The 21,708-nt window shown below is 31.2% G+C and overlaps 1 protein-coding gene and 1 pseudogene across 4 annotated transcripts in view; one reads left to right on the top strand and one right to left on the bottom strand.

Annotated features, from left to right (window-relative positions):
* LOC105767189 (disease resistance protein At4g27190) overlaps positions 1–13,899 on the bottom strand; it is a 57,147-nt gene extending 43,248 nt beyond the window's left edge. The window contains exons 1-4 of one of the 4 annotated variants that reach the window (XM_052630208.1): positions 13,522–13,679; positions 10,140–13,097; positions 9,865–10,063; positions 128–446 (exon numbers count right to left, since the gene is read on the bottom strand). In XM_052630208.1, coding sequence (XP_052486168.1) covers positions 10,030–10,063; positions 10,140–13,087 — 2,982 coding nt within the window. In that variant the 5' untranslated portion in view covers positions 13,088–13,097; positions 13,522–13,679 and the 3' untranslated portion in view covers positions 128–446; positions 9,865–10,029. Of the gene's footprint in view, positions 1–127; positions 447–6,236; positions 6,623–9,864; positions 10,064–10,139; positions 13,098–13,521; positions 13,680–13,753 lie in introns of those variants that run through there. The other 3 variants (XM_052630209.1, XM_052630207.1, XM_052630206.1) reach the window with 3 other exon arrangements.
* The window catches only part of LOC105766491 (proton pump-interactor 1-like), a 97,053-nt pseudogene continuing 80,841 nt past the window's right edge, over positions 5,497–21,708 (top strand).

The raw sequence follows: 21,708 nt of genomic DNA, 5'->3' as shown, positions 1-21,708 counted from the left end.
TATTTTTGTAAATGTGTAAATGTTGAGACTGAATTTGTTAATTTTTTTTTGAATCAAGACCAAACTAACAAAATATACAAACATCAAGGACTAAATGTGTTATTGTACCAATCAAAATTATGCACAATTGCCAAAGACATAAATGTCGTGATTAATTGTCCTTAGTTACTCCTACAAAGCGCTTTTTAGGAAAGAGAATAAAACGCGTCTCATGTTTTCTCTGGAAGATCAGAGAAAACATGTCCTATAAGACGCGTTTTCCTTTCTATTTGTACAAAAAATATAAATTGATAAATTTTCAAAAAAATTCAGCATAAAAAGAAATTATGGTATTTATTTATAATGATAAAAAGGTAATTTATCACTTTAAAATTTCAATACCTTGGCTATCTAAAATACCATTATTTTGAATAATTAATATTTAAATTATATTATATTTTTAAACCCTACCAAATTAATAGAAGAATTTAATTTCTTAGTGGCGTTTTCAGAAAAAACGCCGCAAAAGGTAGACATTACCGGCTTTTGGATAAAAAACGCCGCAAATATGTATTAAAATTTTTCGATACGGCGTCGTTTCAGTTTAGGGATTAAATTTTCGTTGTGGCGTTTTTCATGAAAACGCTGTAAATATGAATTAAAATTTTCAAAACGGCGCCGTTTCAAAACATGAATGTAATCTTTTAGTGGCTTTTTTCTGGAAAACGCCGCAATGATGTATTAATGTTTCTCAAAACATCAACGTTTCGCTTCAGGTAATTAATTTTTAGTGGCGTTTTTCAGAAAACGTCAGAACTATGCATTAAAGTTTAATAAAACGATGTCGTTTCTCTTTAGTACTTTAATTTTTAGTGGCGTTTTTTCTTAAAAAGCCGCAAATGTGGCATTAATAGCGGCGTTTGTATGCAAAACGTTGCAACTGTCTTAAAATTTCTCTAAACGGCGCCATTTCTTTAAATGATATTTAACTTCATCAGTTTAAGGGCCAGTTCTTCATTGCTTTTGAAAAGTGCTGTAGAAAAGTGTTTTTGAAAAGTGTTTTTGAGAAGTGCTTTTGAAAAGTTTGGTTTAAAATTTGAGTGTTTAGCATTACTGTCTAAACGTGTTTTTGATAAATAAAATATCCATTTTAGACATTTATTATCAAGTAACAAATATGCATTTAAATAATATTTAAATTAATTAATATTATTATATTTTAGTAATAATATAAAAAATATTATAACTTGTTAATATTTTAATATATGAAATATAAATTTTAAATATTTTTAAGCAATAAATATTAATTATTTATAAAATTTAATTAGAATATATAAATTATATTTTAAATATTTAAATATAACCATTAAATATTTGTAATTAGTATTTTAAAAATATTTTTATTTTTAATTAATGATTTTAACACATTTGTAATTAAGCACCAAGAAAAAAAAAGGAAAATACTATGTTATTGGAGGGGTGAAAAAGTAATTAAGCACCAATAATGCTTTTGGGAGAGAAAAGCTAAAATTTTTAGCATAATTTAGGGATTTCCCCGTATTAAGATACAAAGAAATTGTGTAATTTAGATCGATCATGACAGATGAAGTTTAGGTGGATTCTTTCCTAGGTATTGTCTCACTTATTGGTTGTTAATACTTTATTGTTCTGATATGCTCTTTGTTGTGTTCTTTAGTTAATTTTAGCTTTAATCAATCACTCCAATTTGTCAGTTAAATAATAGAAAGACGATAATTACTAATACTTTTAGTCTTTGTGGGAACGATATCTTTGTTCACCGTAACTATACCTTTAATTAATAAATACACTTACCGTAATTAAAATTTTAGCTGGTCTTTGACTGCAATCGCAACACATAACTTTAAAAGATTAATTGATGAAGTTGAAAGACTAAAACTATTACCATAAGTGTTCTAAAGCAGTGTCAATGAATAATAACTCAGTCTTAACGTCAAGTAAAAAACTTGTTATTTTATGCAAATTTAATTGTTCTAAAACTATTGCTTAGGGTGCAAATAAATATTTGAATATGACAACTCAAGTTTAGGGTTGTGTTGGTTATGATGAGTAAGGCTACCAATGAGGTGTTGGAGAGGAGAGGTGGAATTTTAGAATTGAAATAGATAGTGAGGGTAATAGTTGATCCTCTTCTGCTTTAATGTTTTACTTCACATCAGTTAATTTGAAATGTAAGAGATTTTGCAGTGTGTCAGGGGAACAGAGTGATAAAGAAATTATGAAAGAAATACAGGTAATCATGACACAAATTGCTTCAACTATCACTTACTTGCCATGCCTTGATGAACCAGCACTCTTTGAGTTCAATTTTTTAAAAGCTTCCCATGCCCCAATATGTGTTAATGATGTATGATTTGTTATGGATGATACATTAGTTTTTAAATAATTTTTAAGGTTTTAAAAATATATAACTTATTTTTTAAAATTTAAAATTATTTATTATTATTTTTTAAAACTTTAAAATATTAATTAAATGCTTATATGTCATGACAACAATCATATATAACCTGAATCATAAAATAATATAATTGCATGCAACAATCATATATAACATCTTTGTTTCCTTATAAGAACATCTTTTAAATATAAAGAATTTTTTTATATATTTAAATAGGATCATAGACTTTGGAAGCTTAACTATTAAAGTTGAAGATAACTCATCAAACCCTACAATGACATTAACTTCTAAGAGAAAAAGTAATTGTTTTTTTAAAACTCTAATTCTAACATCCCAAACATGGCCTAGATGTTACAGTCAGATTGTGGAGATTACATTACGTGTGAAAACAATATTACTTTATTTTGGTAAAAACTATTTAAGTCAAAAGAAAAAAAGTTTGATTAACCCGTTGAAGATGTACCATTTTTGAAAACCCGTGAGTACATTGAAGAAAGCCATATTTGTTAATTTTACCAAAATGTATTCAATTTACTTACTCTGTTTGTGAGATAAAACATCTTAGCAAATTTCAATTAAACTTGCAGTGGACAACATTATAGCAAATTGACCTTAAAACTTGCAGCAGAATGCATTATTGCAAATTTACCTTATAACTATGGTTTATTTTTAGTTATCTTGATTTAAGTATCGGTAAAAGTTAAAACTTTTGAAAAATAAATGCCAAAATAATTTTTAGCGTCCCAAATAAATTTAAAATATCCAAAAGTTCAAAAGGTCCATATAAACAAAAGAGAGTCCAATGCATACTTAAATCGAAAGAGTGAAATACGAGCTCTAGAGTCATTGTCCACTCCTAGGTCTGAAGATCACCTGAAACAAAATAAACAAACGTGTGAGCTTAACATCCAGTGTGTGATTTGACCCACACATTGTAGTATATATATAAATCAGAATGTATCATAACATATCAAAGCATATCTTATATCATATCGGTTTTTATATCATGTTATAGCATGTTTCATATCTTATCTTATTGTATCATATCCCATATCATATCATATCATACCCCCAATTGCTACATACCATCTCCGTCCAAGCAATATCACCAATTAGGACTACAAGAGTCCGTCCATCCAATCACACCAATATGTGGCGGTATGTCACTCATAAATATGCAACTGAGCTGTTAGATAGAAATTTTATAGTCTAGCAGCAATAATTGCGATAAAAACTATCATATAACACTTCCTCCATCATATCATAACCCATCCCAAAACATAGGCATAATCATAATTATAATATCATAAATACATATATCATAAGTCGTATGACATGCATACACATATTTTTATAAGGAACAAAACATAGCATATGATTTATATACAACCTACTTAACATACCTCCTAAGCTTAGCCATGTATATATACGTACTAAAACTTACATTTTTTTGGGCTTATATGATGGCTATGGACCCAATATTTGAGTCCTTTAATTGGCCCCTAATTGGGGCTTAAAATTGGCCAAAATACCCACAAAGTCGTGTGGCCCTTAATTTTCTCGAGTTTCGATTGAGTTTTCAGGTTAATTTCATACACCTATTGATGATTTGATCAACCGCTCAATTGGAACTCACGAATCCTATAAATTCATCAAACCACACAGATTAACTAACAATACTTATCCAAAATAACATCGTTGAATCAAAATTTCAGCCCCTAAAATAGAATTTGAATACTTAATTCTCCAAAACAACGTCGGAAATTGTGACTACTTTGCTGGAGGGTTAGGATTCTCACACCTTTTGCCTAATCGAGAACCACAAAAATACTAATCATGATAATGAACATAAAACACCAACGCAAACTCAACTTGTTCAAGAAACGAAATAAAACTAAACTATTAATGGGAAAAGAACAAAAGTAACCAAATGAAACTTACACTTCAAACAGAATACGATCCAAGTGATAGAACTCACAAAATAAACGGTAGTATTCAGGAACAATCAAAGAGAAGAAAGAAGGAAGAGAAAAGAAGATAAAACTGCAGAATAGGGAAATAAAGAAATTAGCGTACGAAGTGGGGTGAGAGTGTGAACGGTTGAAACAATGAGTGAAAATAGAGATTTAGTAAAATTAAATTAAAATAAATAAATAAAAATATTTATGTTAATCTAAATTCCACTTACCAAATTTTATAAAATTTAATTGGTGATAAGCTAAAATCTTACCACTGAATCAGTAGATTCATCATTGAAAATAAGAGAAGCCCTAAAGCTCAAGTTGAACATAATACCATAATAAATAGGGAAAATTTAACAAAAAAAAAAGCATTGAATCCAAGACCTAAAGCAAACATTCAAGGCACTTAACCATCATACCTGTTTAACAACTAGAATTCATAAAATTTGGGCATTACGCCAATGTAAAATAAAAAAAGTTGAAGTTTTTTTTTTTATCCAGAACCTCAGAACCTTTGTATCTATGCCTCTCTCGACAACAAAAACATCCTATTTTGACATTTTCATTTTAAAAATGTAAGCTTTCTGGCCTTACAAACTACATAATTATTTCTCGTGTTTTTATTTCTAGGGTTTTTTTTTTGTTTTTCATTTTATCTCATGTTTGTAAATTTCTGGGTTTTTTTTCCCTTCTTTTCCATTAGTGTCATATGATTTTGCATGTTAATTTTCTTGACGGATAAAGGCTTGATCTTTTGTTATAGCATGAGCTAATGTACTTATAATTTAGTTTTTGATCTAGATTTTATCTGATTATTGTTTTTCTCCAATATAGTTTATCATTTATTTAGAATATATACATATATTTTTGCAATTCTACTGTTTGTTCACTCTTTTGATCTGATTAATGAGAAAATTAGCTAAAGGAATGACTTTCAAATTGTATTGGCTACATTAATTGTTCTTTAAAATTTATTTATTTAATATATATTGTTTTATACATGTCTATCAGGTGTCTGGTTTTAAAATTTTTATTTTATGAATGAAATAATATTTTATATTTATATTTGTTGTTATATGGTATCATAATCTTTGTTTTTGCATGTTTTCAGGTAGCTCAAATTTGTGTTTAATGGGTGTAAAGGATGTTGATTCAGACCTGGCACAATTGTCTATTGATAAAGTGACTGAAGTAGACAAATCATTTCTTCATGAAAATGGGAAACTGGATAAGGATCCAGTTTATAATAACCCCATTCAAGTTGATTCACATAGTGAGGAACCAGATAAGGAAGAAGAGAATGGTGCATCCGATCCCGACTTTCTGAAGGATGCGGTCGACGAGTGGCCTGCACCTAAGCAGATCCGCTCTTTTCATTTTATTAGGTATCGCTTCTACGAAGATCCGGCTATAAAAGCCAAACTTGATCAGGCTGATAAAGAGATACAAAAGTGGAATAAAGCCAGGTTTAAGCTTACCGATGAATTAAAAGCAAAAAGGGTGAGTGAAAAGTTATTAATTTCAATTAGATGTATAGCATGGTAGCCATTAATTGTCATACTTTTAAGATAATTATTAGCCCTATCATTATGTCATTACGGTGTGCTTATTGTAATATGATGAATGTAGGGGAATTAAACCCGGAAGCATTTATTTGAATGTTTGAAATTTATGTCCTTGAAATGTAATGAGACTTACAGATATGCTATTGGTATAATGATTCATTATTGTTGTGTTTGCCTTCAGAATTTGAGAAAAAATGTGAAAGAAGTAAAAAATAATGGCGCTGTCAGTTGGCTAAATTGTGATTATCTTTATGCTAATGCAGGCAGAACGATCAGAGAGGCTTTCGCAAGTGAGAGCGCTGAATGTTGATTTTGAGCAATTTAAGACGATTTTAGATGAGAAAAAAAGGGAAATAGAACCACTGCAGCAGGCTTTAGGCAAGCTTCGCAATAATAAAGATGTTGATAATCGACTTAGTTTATGTGCATCTGAGGAAGAGCTCGATTTTATTGTATGATACTTCTATAAACTTTGACTGCATTTAGATTTATTCATTGTTTTCTGCCGCAGTTAATGCTTTTCTTTTTCTCCTTTAGTCACTTCAATGGAATTTATGAATTGCAGATCCATAGCTTGCCATATCGCATTCAGCATGAAAGCATCTCGTTGAGCGAGGAGAAGCGAATCCTTGAAGAAATCAAACACCTGGAGGGAACCCGCGAGAAAGTTATTGCTAATGCTGCAATGAGATCAAAGATTCAAGATTCATTAGGCCAGAAAGAAGACATTCAAGATCAAGTTAAAGTAACATAATTCTATTTTCTGCTTTATCCATCGGGGTTTGCTCCTCTTTTTTTCTGTGAATATCGAGCACCATTGTGTTACACTAAAAAAAAATGCTATATTTGTTTATTGTAGCTTATGGGTGTTGATTTGAATGGAGTAAGGAAGGAGCAGCATGCAGTCTGGTCCAAAAAAAAAAAAAGCAAATTAAAGATAAATTGGATGAAACTGAGACTAAAATCTAGTCTTTACAAAATGAGCTGAAAGCTGTGACCCTGAAGAGGGACAAAGCTTTTGAAAACATTCAGGAGCTGAGGAAACAAAGTGATCAGGGGGTATCGCCTTTTCTTTGCTTCAGATATCTGTTTCGTATAATACTTGACCATGTCGGAACATTTTCATTTATGCATGAATAACTAGTATCACTTAAGATATTAAATGATACATATTATGTCTACTTCCAATATTCCTGTGCATGATGTTACTAATGATTCGTTTTAATTGCTTTCTTTCTCAAAATTTCAGAATTCTCACTTTTACCAGAGCCGTACCATTGTACACAACGCCAAACTGCTTGCTGCACAGAAAGATATAAAGGCTCTTGAGGAGTTATCAATTGTGGAGGTTTGTTGAGACTGCTTGTTAATGTTACTTCCAATGTATCTCATTTGCTTTATATTTAGCCGCTCACTTATCTTTTATATTCCTTTTAGGTTGAGAAGTTTATGGCTCTCTGGAATGGCAATAAATTCTTCAGGGATGATTATGAGAAAAGAATTCTGCCATCCCTGGACAATCGGCTATTGAGTCGGGATGGTCGGATAAGGAATCCTGATGAGAAACCACTGGTTGCACCGAGAAACCAGTGGATTCTGAAACCGAAACAATTCTGAGACCTAGTGTAAGACAACCAAAGGAAGAGGCCAAATCAGGTCCCCAACCAGATACTAAACTAGCCAAAAAGGCCCCAAAAGATGCCGAGACTATAGCAATGGAGTCGAATCCTTTGTCAGATATTAGTGTTGTAGCAGAGGAAATTTTGGTATCCGGAAAATTGCAAAAGAACAAGGAAGTCGATGCAGCAAAACTGAAAGAACTGGAGAGAAGAGGAAATAGCGAAAGCAAAGCAAGCCATGGAAAGAAAAAAGAAGTTGGCTGAAAAAGCAGCAGCCAAAGCAGCTAGAAGAGCTCAAATGGAAGCTGAAAAGAAGCTCAAGGAAATCATTTGCTTCCTTATCTGGTTTCGCTTTATCGGTTATTAGTTTGTGGGTTGAAACTGAAACTCTTTCGATCTTTTTTTCAGGAGCGTGAAAAGAGAGCTAAGAAGAAGGTGGCAGGATCGACAAATGCTGTGAATCCCGAGGAACTGATTGAAGCTGTGGCACAAGATTCAGAACCCGAGAAGGTCGATGTTAATACTGATGCACCTGTTTCTGCTACCGTTTCAATGAAGGGTAAAGTACCAAAGGAGAATACTAGTAGGTACAGGAATCGAACCAAAAGAACCGAGTCGATGAACTACTGGATATGGGCAGCTCCTGCTGGGGTGGTTGTGCTGGTTCTTTTAGCATTATGTTACTATTATCTTGCCTGAAGAAGTTTTAACTTGAATGGAACTAGAGTTATAGGGCAATCTTTATTTTATTTAGTTGAACAAACATTCTATAGTGGCAAAAGTTAGTTAATTTTGTTCTTTGCATCCCCATGAAGGATGGACCAAAAACTCATAATGTTACCGGTAGTTCAATCTGAATGCTTTATCTCATGGGCCGGATTTGGCTCAGGCTTAGACAAGATATTGCTAACTGTTATTTTTGCTCAAGCTTGGCCTAATATGAAATATGGGATTAAATGTTTTATTCAAGGTCGACCCAAATTTTTGAGCCCAGCCTGGACCAAAAAAGGCTGCAGAAGGACACTAGAGTTTTCAACTCAGTAATTTATGGTCTAAAATGCAAAATAGCTTAAGCAATGGTGAGTGATGGCTGATGGTTGAAGGTGGACACGAAAATGATTGAAAGTGAAACATGAATGCAAGTTTCAAGCAATGGCGTTTATTAGATGGAGCTATGGATTGGTGGCAGACAGACTTAATTATAAGTACCATTAGAAATGAGTTAATTACATCAACCACCCCTAAATTATGACCATTATTTTAAATCTATTTTCGAACTTCAAACTTATCTAATTACATTTATAAACTATTGATGTTATATTAATCATGTCATTTTACTATTAAAATCATTAAATGACACGTTAAATTTTACTACTAATTTTAAAATGAAAATTTTAAAGAAACTAAAATTAAATAAAACTGAAATTTAAAAATGAATAAAAATTTGTAAAAACTTCAAAACCATGATTTTTAAAACAACTATTTTACAATCTTCCTTTTTTTTTCAAATTTTTATTTTAAATTATGTCACATAATATTTAACATGCCATTTAATTATTAAACTAGGTAAAATAACCTCTCTAATCCCTTTCAATTATGATATTCGCAACTTGGTCCCTCTAAACAAATCAAGCAATTTAATCCCTACTAATTTCGAAAGTGAGCAATTAATCACAATATTAATATTTTTCATCAATTTTACATAAATTTGATTGATATGATAACAAATTTAGCCCGTTATATTTTTGTAAATGTGTAAATGATGAGACTGAATTTGTTGCTTTTTTTTAGAATCAAGACCAAACTAAAAAAGTATGTAAACATCAAGGGCTAAATGTGTTATTGTACCAATCAAAATTATGCACAATTGACAAAAGACATGAACGTCGTGGTTCATTGTCCTTAGTTGCTCCTACAAAGCGCTTTTTAGGAAAGAGAATAAAACGCGTCTCATGTTTTCTATGGACGATCAGAACTATAAGACGCGTTTTCCTTTCTATTTGTAAAAAACAATATAAATTGATAAATTTTCAAGAAAACAACATAAATTTTCAAATTTTTTTCCAGAATAAAAAGAAATTATGGTATTTATTTATATTGATAAAAAGGTAATTTTATTTTAGAATAGAATGATTGTTGAAAGAAGAAGTAATGATATTTTTTATTTTATTTAACAAGAAATTATGGTATTTATTTATAATGATAAAAGGTAATTAATCACTTTAAATTTTCAATACCTTTGCTATCTAAAATACCATTATTTTGAATAATTGATATTTAAATTATATATTATATTTTTAAACCCTACCAAATTTCTCTATTTTATCCATATTCAATACTCATTCTTTCAAAACAAACATAGAAAAAATATGAAGCTAATTTATTTGGTTTTTACCTCTTCCTTCCATCATTCCTTTTCTCCTCTCTTTTGCACTATCCTCCCCCCTCCTTTTTTCCCACCAACCCTTTCATCTTTCTCTTCTTCGACGTCTCCAAATACCCCTGAAATTTTATTAATATGGAGAAATTAGATTTATAAAAATAAAAATAAATAAACTAAACTATAAATGGTTCATACCTTTCTTCCTTCCAAAGGGGTTGAAGAACATTTTTAAAGTTTGGATGGTCATCGCACTCCAACGATTCCCACCATTCTGTGCTTGACCTGATGGTAAGAGAAGGTGGAGCATATGCAAATGGCTGCCCATTGCCAACAAGGGGAACAAATGGAGGAATTCTCTTCAGTTTAGTACAATATCCTAAAACCCGGATAAGTTGGAGAGAGTCACAAACCATCACTCTACTTTTGCTGCAAATGCTCTTCAAATTTGGTAATCTCCACAATTCCAACTTTATCAATTTGGGAAGATGGAATTTGATTAATGCATCACTCCCTTCTTCTTCAACTTCTGATGTTGCTGCTCCCAATATTTCTACTATCTCATCACATTCTGACACCCAAATTTCTTCCAGGTTTTGGATGTTTGGAAGCAACCAATGTGGAAGCAACGTCTTCATACTTGAGCATCTCACTACATAAAATTTCTTAAGATGGGAAAAGCAGGCAGACGGAGCCAATGTTGATGTTGTTGCTGAACCAATTCCTGCATCTTTCATAATAAGGGCACTCAACTTTGGCAGATGTTTAAGATCCAACATCTCCAGGCTCTGAAATGGATGAGCGGAAGAAGAGGCAAAAGAGGACAGGGAAACAACACACTCTATCCCTTCACACCCCCAAATCCTACAAACCCTCAAGTCAATCGCATTTTTGAAGGAAGAATTGTCATCGACTAAGCTTCTCAAATAGTCGCACTTAACAATATTCAACTCTTGAATTTCAATTGGGTGCATAATTAACTCACCTTCCCAATTCTGGATTCCTGCAATTGTTACTCTTTTATCTCTTCTATGAAGGAACTTAGCTAAGCCCACCTGTAAAGAGTACTTGATGAGATTTTTCTTACTTTGTTGCATTGAGGAGATGAACTTATTCAATTCATTGATGTCTTCGAAACATCCGGTTAAGCACCCCAACTTCTTCAATGGTTCCATCTCCTCTGCTTTTAGACTTGTTTTTTCATTGTTCACATGAAAACCCAAGTGCTGAAGGTGAACGAGTTTTGGTAAAAGTCCAGCGGGTATCTCTTTCAGAGTGAGCACTTCAAGATCAAGATATCTTAGCTTTATCAGCATATCCATTCCTTCAGGGACTTCCTCAATTTTAGTCGCAGAAAGATCCAACTTCTTCAATTCTTGAAGCATCGAAAGACATGGCAGATCTCTTAATTCATAACAGCCACGAAGCAACAATGTTGTGAGGTTCTTTAGTTCAGAGATGGAATTTGGTAAACTTTTGATCTTCGTAGAGGACAAATTGAGAACACTAAGACAAGGCATGTTTATGAAGAAAGAATATGAGATCTTCTTTATAGGGTTACGCTGCGATAACAAAGTTGTGAGCAGTTGACATTTTGTGGGCAGCACATCTATGGAAATTTCTGATATGGAGTTATACATAAGTGACACTTTCTCAATATCCGGACTCCATTGCTCCTTTTCTGGTAACTCTTCTAATTGCAAACCTGCTTGTATCATATATCGAGGACTCATTCTTGTGATCGACAATGCCAAGTCTCTCACTGCATCATGCATTTTTATTTTTCCACTCGAGACATTTTCCAACAAGCAATTATCTTCTAACTTCTTCAAAATAACATGGCCCTTGCCTTTCATTTCTTGTCTTGTACGCATATCATCTATGAATCCCTCTTCAATCCAACACTCAATTAGTTCATCCTTTTCAATTTCAAAATCTTCGGGATATAATGCGCAATGTAAGAAACAATATTTCACATTCTCGTCCTTTAAGTGGTCGAAGCTAAATTTCAAGCGCTCGATTACCTCAGCTTCCACTCCTTCAACTTTCCCTATTCTCTCTTTTAATTCCCCGAGTGCATTTTTCCAAATAAGAGGGTTATCTTCTCCTTTCATGGTACCGGCTACCACGACAATTGTAAGAGGTAGACCCGCACATTCGAGGACAACAAGCTTCAAAGTAGGCATTATAGTTGGACTTTGAACTATGTTAGGTCCAACTTTATTCAAGAATAGTATCAATGCCTCTTCTTCTGAAAGGGGCTTCACTTTTATCACCTTACAACCCATATACTTACAGACATGCTCCGAACGGCTTGTCAACACCAACTTGCAGCCATTGCTGCCACTTGGCTCGGGGATCCCAACTTCCTCTAGAGAGACTTTATCCCACACATCATCTAGGATTAGAACATGCTTTCCTGCGTTCTTCAGCATTTCTGACAAGATTGCAGCTCGTCTGAGCTTGTCCTCTTCTTTGTCTAAATATTCCTTCGACTCCAACGCACTTGCAATATTATCTTGTACCTTCATTACATTGAACTCCTTTGATATGGTAACCCAGATTACCCTTTCGAATCTTTGTTGTTTCAAAAGATCATTGTGGATGTGCTTCATGATAGTGGTTTTACCCACACCGCCCATCCCCCAAACCCCAATCTTGCTCACCTCCTCCTGCATCAAACATCCCCAAATCAAATTTCTGAGAGCTTCCTCTCCAACTAGTTCTGATGTTGGCAGTGGCAACCCAGCTCTTGGACCATCCATGGCAAGACCTTCAGAGGCATTAGGAGCTTTATCAAGAAATCCCTTCATTTCTAGAGTCTTTTCATCAACCAGCTTCCCGTTGCAAGCACGACAGAGATATCTTCCGTTCCTGACTTTATTTTCCACATCCTGTGCTTCCGCAATCATCTCTTTCACATCTTTCAACCAATTTTCAACTCCCTTCTTTGGTATCTTCCCCAAAGGACGAAGAAGCTCTGCTTTCAATTGCAGCTCTATATCTTCCATTTTGCAATTCAATTCATCTCTGATCCTCTTGAAGTTTCTCACATAATCGTTCAGCTTTCTGTGATATTGCAAATATTTACAAACAGGAGTTCCGAGACAATTTGCAATGCCTACAACAGGCTCTACGTACTCCATTGCTATGTCCCTGTAATGCAATCATATATAACAGTAGCAGAGAATGAAAATCTGTGAATGAGTTGGATATTTTATGAAGTATTGATATGTCGGTGTAAGCGTGAAAAGGAAATTATGAATGCAAGTTTCAAGCAATGGCGTCTATTAGATGGAGCTATGGATGGGTGGCAGACAGAAACATGATGAAATCCTGGTCACCATTGTATATCCAGAATCAACCCCTCAAACTATACAACATGCTAGATTCAAGTGTGCAAGAGTTCATTACAGAATATGAAGAGGTAAAATGTTCATCAGCATGAGATTTCAACATTATATTGCTTCTGGGTAGCTCTTTTCGAGTTAATTTGTATCTATAGTATACTATGTCTGCTGATCATCCTGTCTTAAAATTGATAATCAGTAGAGGAAATCATTGCTTCAGATCTTATTACCTTGACTATCTTACAAAGCATAGCTCTTTTCGTATTAATCTGTATCTATAGTAGATTATGTCTGCTGATCATCCTGTCTTAAAATCTAAAACTGTTGATAATCACTAGAGGAAACCATTGCCGCAGATCTTATTATCTTGACCATCTTACAAAGCAAGCTGCTATAACAGTAGCTGATAATAAAAAAACAATCATTGTATAGTCATGAATGAAGCAAATGAAAGGAAATTACCTTGACTGGATGCTTGAAAATTAGTGATAGACCTTGGAGATGAAAAGAAAATAAAAAGAGTGAAGAAAAAGGTGAAAATAGAAATAAGCAAAATTGTGATAGGAATTAATGGGAAAGTGTGTGAAGGAGAAGAAGAAAGAGAAAATAATTAATAATTACATGTATAAAAAGACGAATAAGAAATCCGTCTACTTTGAAAAGTCCATTTGAGAGTTCAAAAAATAATAAAATGTTCAAAAATATTTTTATACTCTTAATTAAATTTAATATTTAAAAAGATTTTTATTATTTAAATTGAATTGGAGTTCGAACAGCTCGTGACATAAAAACCTTGTCTAAGCTCAACTCAACCAACCATGGAAGAAGAAACACATTTTGTTCTTACAATTTCGGTTTTGAAAAATAATTTAAATGTAATTAAAATTTGAACTGAGTTTGAAAAAAAATTTGTGGTATATTTTGTAATCTTTTGACCAAAAAAATGACAGCCGGGTCGATTTTATAAGTCTCTATAATATTAGTCCTAGACGTTCTTCAAGAGCATGAAACTGAACTTTTTTATTTCGTTTTGTTTCTAATTTGTTATTGGATTCTATTGAATGATACTTTTCTTTATTTCTCATACATTTTAGTTCTTCAACAACATATTCAAGATTTTATTTTTCTAGAATTTTATACACATTTTCTATTTTATAAATGATTTTAATTTTTTATATAAAATCGGGTTAGATTGATAAATATATATATAAATTGAGGACAAAAATTGTAACGCCACAAACTTGGTTTATACGTTATGGTCAAATCTGGAGAAATTAGATTAACTTGTTTAAAACCCGAAAATAAATTTGAAATTGTGTGTTTTGATAATATTAATTCTAGAAAATCACTTTTCAGTTTTTAAGAAAACAATCATTAAAACTATTTATTTTGTTATAGAAAAACATTTAAGTGATTACTTTATTTTGTAGTGGAAATTTTAGAGTACTAAAATTTGAAAACCATGACTTAATTTGTAAAACACAAAATCTTGCAGTTTTAAGTAATAATTACTAAATCCAACTAAGCAAAGCAAAATCTGAAAAAAGATTTACAAACCCCCCCCAAAAAATCAGAATGTCCAGAATAATTTAAAAACATGAACCATCATACTTAAATAATTGAGAACTCAATCTGATCTCTTGCACGTCGTCTGGTCCTAAATATGTTGATTAATTGAGAAGTTAGAAACATTGGGTGAGCTTATAGGCTCTGTAACACCCCAAACCTGGCCTAGACGTTATAGCCAGATCTGGAGATATTACTACAATTTATTTAAAAACCCAGAATCTGTTCAACTTATAAAACAATGCTAGCTCTTATTAAGTAAAATTTGATTTTATTTGAGGAAAATATCGTTCTTAACCATTTCGATAAATTTGTCGATTATTTATTCATAAAACACTTACGTTTGCAGCGAAAATTCTTAGTTGAGTCCGATTTTGAAAACACGATTTGTTGCTATATAATTTAACATTTTGTAGATCAAATTTAAACCAATTAAAAATGTTTAAATAAATAAAACGAAACTAAACCTAAACTTAAAAATAGTCCAAAACAAAAACAGAATAAACCATATTAAAATAACAAATATAACAAGTAGATAATTAATCGAACTCCAGTTGCATCGACCCATCTAAGTCTAAGGATTACCTAAGAATAAGAGAAATTGAGAGTGAGCTTACAAACTCAATGTGTAACTTATAAGAGTAAAAATATAAGATATAATTTTCAAACATGCTTTCGGAAGTCAATTAGACATATATCGTATACAGAAACAGAATCAGAACATATCAGGTGTAGATTACAATCCTAAACCGATCCGTTACACACCATCTTCGACCATTTCTACACACCATATAGGGTATTAAATACCTATCAGACCCTACACACCGCTTAGTGCCAGTATGAAACATTTCAAAATATTCGCAGTCTAACTGCCAAATCATTAGGTGATTCATCGCCAAATGCAAAAATACGTGCGGTTGAGCCACTAAATATGGCAAATGAATTAAACTCCCACACATCCTCCGTAAACACAAATCTCATCCTAATGCACTTGCAAAATTAACAAATGTCAGAAATGTCCATGTCATACATGCTTTATAACAGATAAACATTTGTGTTCTAAGTTTTTATATATTTGTGTATGTAAATAATGTTATTGATTTAGCATCACCAACTCGGGATTGAAGACAAAACAATGATAAACATTTGTATTTATTTAGTATTATTAATATGATGTGTTTTTGTGTTTAGATTTTGTTTTACTCTCAATTTAATCTAATTTTATTTTAATATCATACATATTTCACGTGTTATTATTAATTAGTTCCAAATTATACTTTTCAAGATTCATTGTATGTTATTTTTAAACACGATCATGTTATACATACGTGATTTCTACATGCATACGCATGTGATAAGATTTCTAGTGTTATTAAGACCTTCCAAAAAATTGTAATTATTAGACTCCTTGATATACTCTTATAAATAATCTAATATTTTTTCTAGCCTAACCCATTTCTAGCTTTGCTTGGTCAATCCAAAAAGTCCATTTGCGAGTTTAGAAAATAATAAAATATTAAAAAAACATTTTTATATTATTAATTAAATTTGAATTTTAAAAATAACTTTTATTATTTAAATTGAAGTCAAGTTGTAACGGCTCAAGACATAAAAACCTTGTCCAAGCCCAACTCGACCATGGAAGAAGAAACATAATTTGTTTTTACAATTTGGGTTATGGAAAATAATTTAAATATAATTAAATCTTGAATTGAGTTTGAAAAAAAATTTGTGGGATATTTTTTAATCTTTTGACTAAAAAAATGACTTCCGGGTTGATTTCATAAGCCTCTGTAATACTGGTTCTAAATGTTCTTCAAGAGCATGAAACTCAACTAGATAATTCTACTAATTTGGTTTCGAGACACATTGAGGAAGTATGTAATGATCTAACTTTTTATTTTGTTATGTGCCAAGTTTGTTATTGGATTCTATTGAATGATACTTTTCTTTATTTCTCATACAATTTAGTTCTTCAACAACATATTCAAGATTTTATTTTTCTAGAATTTTATATACATTTTACTATTTTATAAATGATTTTGAGTTTTTTATAATTTTTATATAAAATAAGGGTCAATTTGATAAAAATATAAAATTAAGGACTAAAATTGTAACATCCCAAACAAGACCTAGATGTTATGGCCAAATTTGGAGGAATTACATTAGCTTATTTAAAAACCTAGAAATTGAATTTGAAATCGTATGTTTTGACAATATTAATTCGACAAATCACTTTGCGCTTTTAAGAAAACACTCATTGAAACTATTTAATTTATTATAGAAAAACACTTAAATGATTACTTTATTTTGCAGCGGAAATTTCAGAGTATTAAATTTCGAAAATCGTGACTTAATTTGCAAAACACAAAACTTTGTAGTTTTAAGTAATAATTACTAAATTTAACTAAGCAAACCAAAATGTAAAGCAAAATACAGAAACAGATTTACAACCGTCCAAAAAATCTAGAAAGTCCAGAATAATTTAAAAACATGAACCATCATAATTAAATAACTGAGAATCCAATATGAGCTTCTGCACGTCGTTTGGTCCTAAGTATGCTGATTACCTGAGAAGTCAAAGTGTAACAGCCCGATTTTGACCCTAATCGGAATAGTAGTTTTGGAACCACAAATCTGAGTCAAAAAATATTTTAATATTATTTTGTGCGTTTATAATGTGTGAATTTGATTGTGTGAAATTTTCGTGTTTAAATTTTATTGTTTGAATGATTGATTAAAGAAAATGGCTTAATCGCGTAAAATAAAAATTTGATAGTTAAATGTGTGATTGCCTAATTGAACTTGTCTTTATAATATGACGCACTTATGTTGAAATTATGCCATAGCTAGTATTAGTGGACAGCTAAGGACAATGTTAACCTTAAAATATATATAAGTTATATTTATTTATATAAGGTTATATTAGTAAATTAAAAATATATTATAATATATGTTAGATAAAAACATAAAAAAAATTAAGGTTATTATCATCTTCCTTAGCCGAATTCATGCAAAAGAAAAAGAAAAGAAGCCAAGCAATATTCGGCCATTTTGAAGCTTGATTAAGGTTAGTTCTCTGTTTGGTTTTTGATAATTTTTACGTTTTTAAGATCGTTGCTTCGAATACTTTCCGGTCCATGTTTGATTTTTTTTATTTTGATGAATATTTTGAGTTGTGCCATTGATGAACATTTGTGTTATGTGATATTTGATGATGAATAATGAAAGATATGTTTTAGATTAATATGTTTTGTATTGGAATTTTTGATGAAATTGAGTAATTAGGGCTAAATTGCAAAAACAATATTTTTAGAGATTAAAATGTGAAATGAATAAAATGTGTGGACTTAGAGGGACTATAAGAAGATTCGGCCTAGCTATGGTATATGCAAATTTTGTGTATTTTGTGTTTTATGCAATAGGGACTAAATTACAAAAAAGTGTAAAATGTCAGGGGCAAAATGGTAATTTTCTCATTTATGTGTTTTTGGATTAAATTGAATGAATGTGTAATTAAATTAGTTAAATTTGAATTTATTTAGATCAAGAACGAAAGAAAATGAAATTAGATCGGGGGTAATCGAAAGTAATCGAATAGTCAATTATATCGTACGACAACATCCGAGGTAAGTCAATAAGCTTTTAAATGTTGTTAAATTAATGAATATGTAAATAATATGTGATAAATTAATTATTTGGTTTATTAAATGATTGGCCGAATATGATCTTGGAAGAGGGATTTATTTTGAGTTTGATTTGATCGATAATCAATGTCTGGAAGTCCCGTACGAACCCTAGGAATAGATAGGATACTTATGTCATGACATAGGATTTTCGATATGTGTTTTCGTGTAAGACCACGTCTGGGACGTTGGCATCGACTTGTGTTTACATGTAAGACGACGTCTGGGACAGTTGCATCGGTATGTGATTACATGTAAGACCATGTCTAGGACGTTGGCATTGTGCGAGCCTTCTGAATATCCGCGTATCCTTTTTGTTCCAAATGGTTCATGGGGCAATGTGAAGTAAAGATAGAATGTGAAATCAAATTAAAAGGTTCAAGTATGTATTCATACTATGTTATGAAATTAAGGTAAGTTGTATATTTGAATTGATGATTTATAGCTATGTAAGATATGAATTATGTGTTAGCATAATTGAGCATATAAGTGATTCGGTCTATTGGTGTATTTGTAATATTATAAGTGATTTGGCATAATGATATCGTTGCAATATTTAAAAGTGATAATTATATATGTTTATGAGTATTTGTGCATTTAGTTATATGATGATAACTGCCAATTTATTTTGGGTAACATATAAACTTGTGAGTGTGATATATGTATATTTAACTAAGGTTTGGATTGACTTGGCTATTTGATTTAGTGTTAATGTTCATATGATTAATGTTCGTTTATGACTTACTAAGCTGTGGAAGCTTACTGTGTGCATGTTTACTCTTCGTTTTATAGATTTTGGAAGTTTGTTACGAGCTCAGGGATCACCGAAGAAGGCTATCACACTATCGACTCCTTTTGGTATTTTGTTAAGATTAAATTCGATCTTATGGCATGTATAGCATAGCTGAAATGCTAGATTTTTGGGTTATAATATTAAGCCATGCAAAAATGGCTTATTTCTTTTGATTAAGCTTAGTTTCTATGCCTATGATTATAATAGATTCTTTGATTCTTAAGTTATTTAGATTCGGTCATGGTATGATTATGTGTGACTTGTTTAATATGTTTTGTTAATGATCGATTGAACTAAGTCATGGATTAAGCTTGTACCAAAAGTAATATATATATTTTCAGTCATGATTTAGGTCTTTTTGAAGTGTATTTTATGCTATAAATGAGTACATGAATTTGAGTTGGAAAATGAGAAATGATATATATAAAATTTTAATATATGAATTAAGTATTATGCATGTCATATATGTGTGTGCACTTAGTATATGCTTATAGATTAAATTAGCAAGATTAATACCGAATATATAAATGTTTGTAATGTTTGATGTATATTTATAATTCGCTTAGTAGTGGGGTAAAAGGATGATTATAGTTCGAATGTGTATAGGTTATTTTGATTCGGTTTGTATTGGTAATGTATGCATATATATCATGCTTGAATGATTGGTTAATTAGGTATGGTTGGTAAAAGATAAATATGAATATGTCATATGATTGTTTTAGTTGATAATTAAAATGAATATGTTTATAAGGCTAAGGATATGATGCTAAAATGATAAGCATGATATTTGATTTATAACATTTAAATAAATATATTATGTATTATAGGTTATAATGATTGTCTAATTGTGGAATAACTTAGCTTGTGGTATGAATGAAATTTTTGGCACGATCTAATGCATATATATTGGCATGCGAATGATGTGTAATCTTAATTGTTATTTGTGCCCAAATTTACTTAAGATAACAAGGTCATATGCGCATGGTTTTATAATTGATGGAGAAATATGTTCAATTTTAAATCATGTTATTTTAAATGTGTGCAATGCTACTTAAATGAGTGATACTTAATTATGTGATATGGTTCATATTGTTTGAACTTAAATGCACATCATGGTTGATGCTAATCATTAGTATATTCGCCATAATGGTTAATCAAAGTTGTATTTTGTATGGATGATGATCGATTTTAATATGTGAATATGCTTAGACTATAAAAAGGTTATGTTTGAGGATTAGCTTATGAAAAATTTGTTATCATGTATGTTGGTATATGTTGCGTAATGACACATGTATATATATAATCGAATAATCTTAAATATAATTATGATATTAGTATAGAAATTTTAAGTTTAAAATCGAATGGAATAAGTGTTCTGATGAGTTTAAATTAAGAAGCAATAAATGTAGCAAAACTCTGTTCTGAATTGTGATTCGTACAGTAATGCCTCATAACCCTAATTCGGTGACGGATACGGGCTAGGGGTGTTACACAAAGAACTTGGGTGAGCTTATAGGCTTAGTGTGTAACTCAACCCAAACAGGCAGAATAGACTCAAATACAGTAATAGTTACAGAAATAGATACAATTCAATTACATAAATAATTTCAGTTTTAGATAGAGATGCAATCTCATATACAAAATCAGATGCATATACAAATACAGATGCAAATACAGACATAGAAATAGATCCTACCTCCATCCACTACACACCATTTCTGTCCCACTAATACACACCAAATAGGACTATAAGAGTGTAACATCCCGATTTTGGGCCTAGTCGAAATAGTGATTTCGGGACCACAAATTTAACATGAGAAAATTTATTTTTATTATATTTTTATGGTCTACGATTTCACGAAATGATTTTGTGAAAATTTCGTTTGAAAAGTTTGACATTTGGGCACCCAATTTATTCAAAAAGACTAAATTGTAAAAAGTGCAAAAGTTGAGTTCTACATGTTAGAGGTGTCCAATTGTTATGAAATTTTCAATTGGAGGTCCTTATATGGTAATTAGACCATTGGTTAAGTTGGTGGACAAAAATGGACATGGTTAGACATGTTTCCAAAGTTTTTCATTAAGGGCATTTTGGTCATTTTGTTATTAAAATGAATTAAAAACAAAATTAAAAGCCAATTTTTTGTCCATCTTCAACCCCATGGCCGAATTTCATAAGGGGAAACCATGAATAGGGTTTTTTTCAAGCTTCCAAGCTCGCTTGTAAGTTCGTTCTAGCCCCGTTTTTAATGTTCTTTACGTTTTTAGAGTTCCGGTAACTTGATTTAGCTTATTCTAGCAATAATTTAACCTAGGGTTCATATTTGGAAAAATAACCATAGGTGAAATTTGTTTATGTTGATGTTTTATGG

This window comes from Gossypium raimondii, chromosome 5, assembly GCF_025698545.1.
Source record: "Gossypium raimondii isolate GPD5lz chromosome 5, ASM2569854v1, whole genome shotgun sequence".
NCBI lineage: Eukaryota > Viridiplantae > Streptophyta > Magnoliopsida > Malvales > Malvaceae > Gossypium > Gossypium raimondii.
This window is presented reverse-complemented; position numbering and strand designations above follow the sequence as displayed.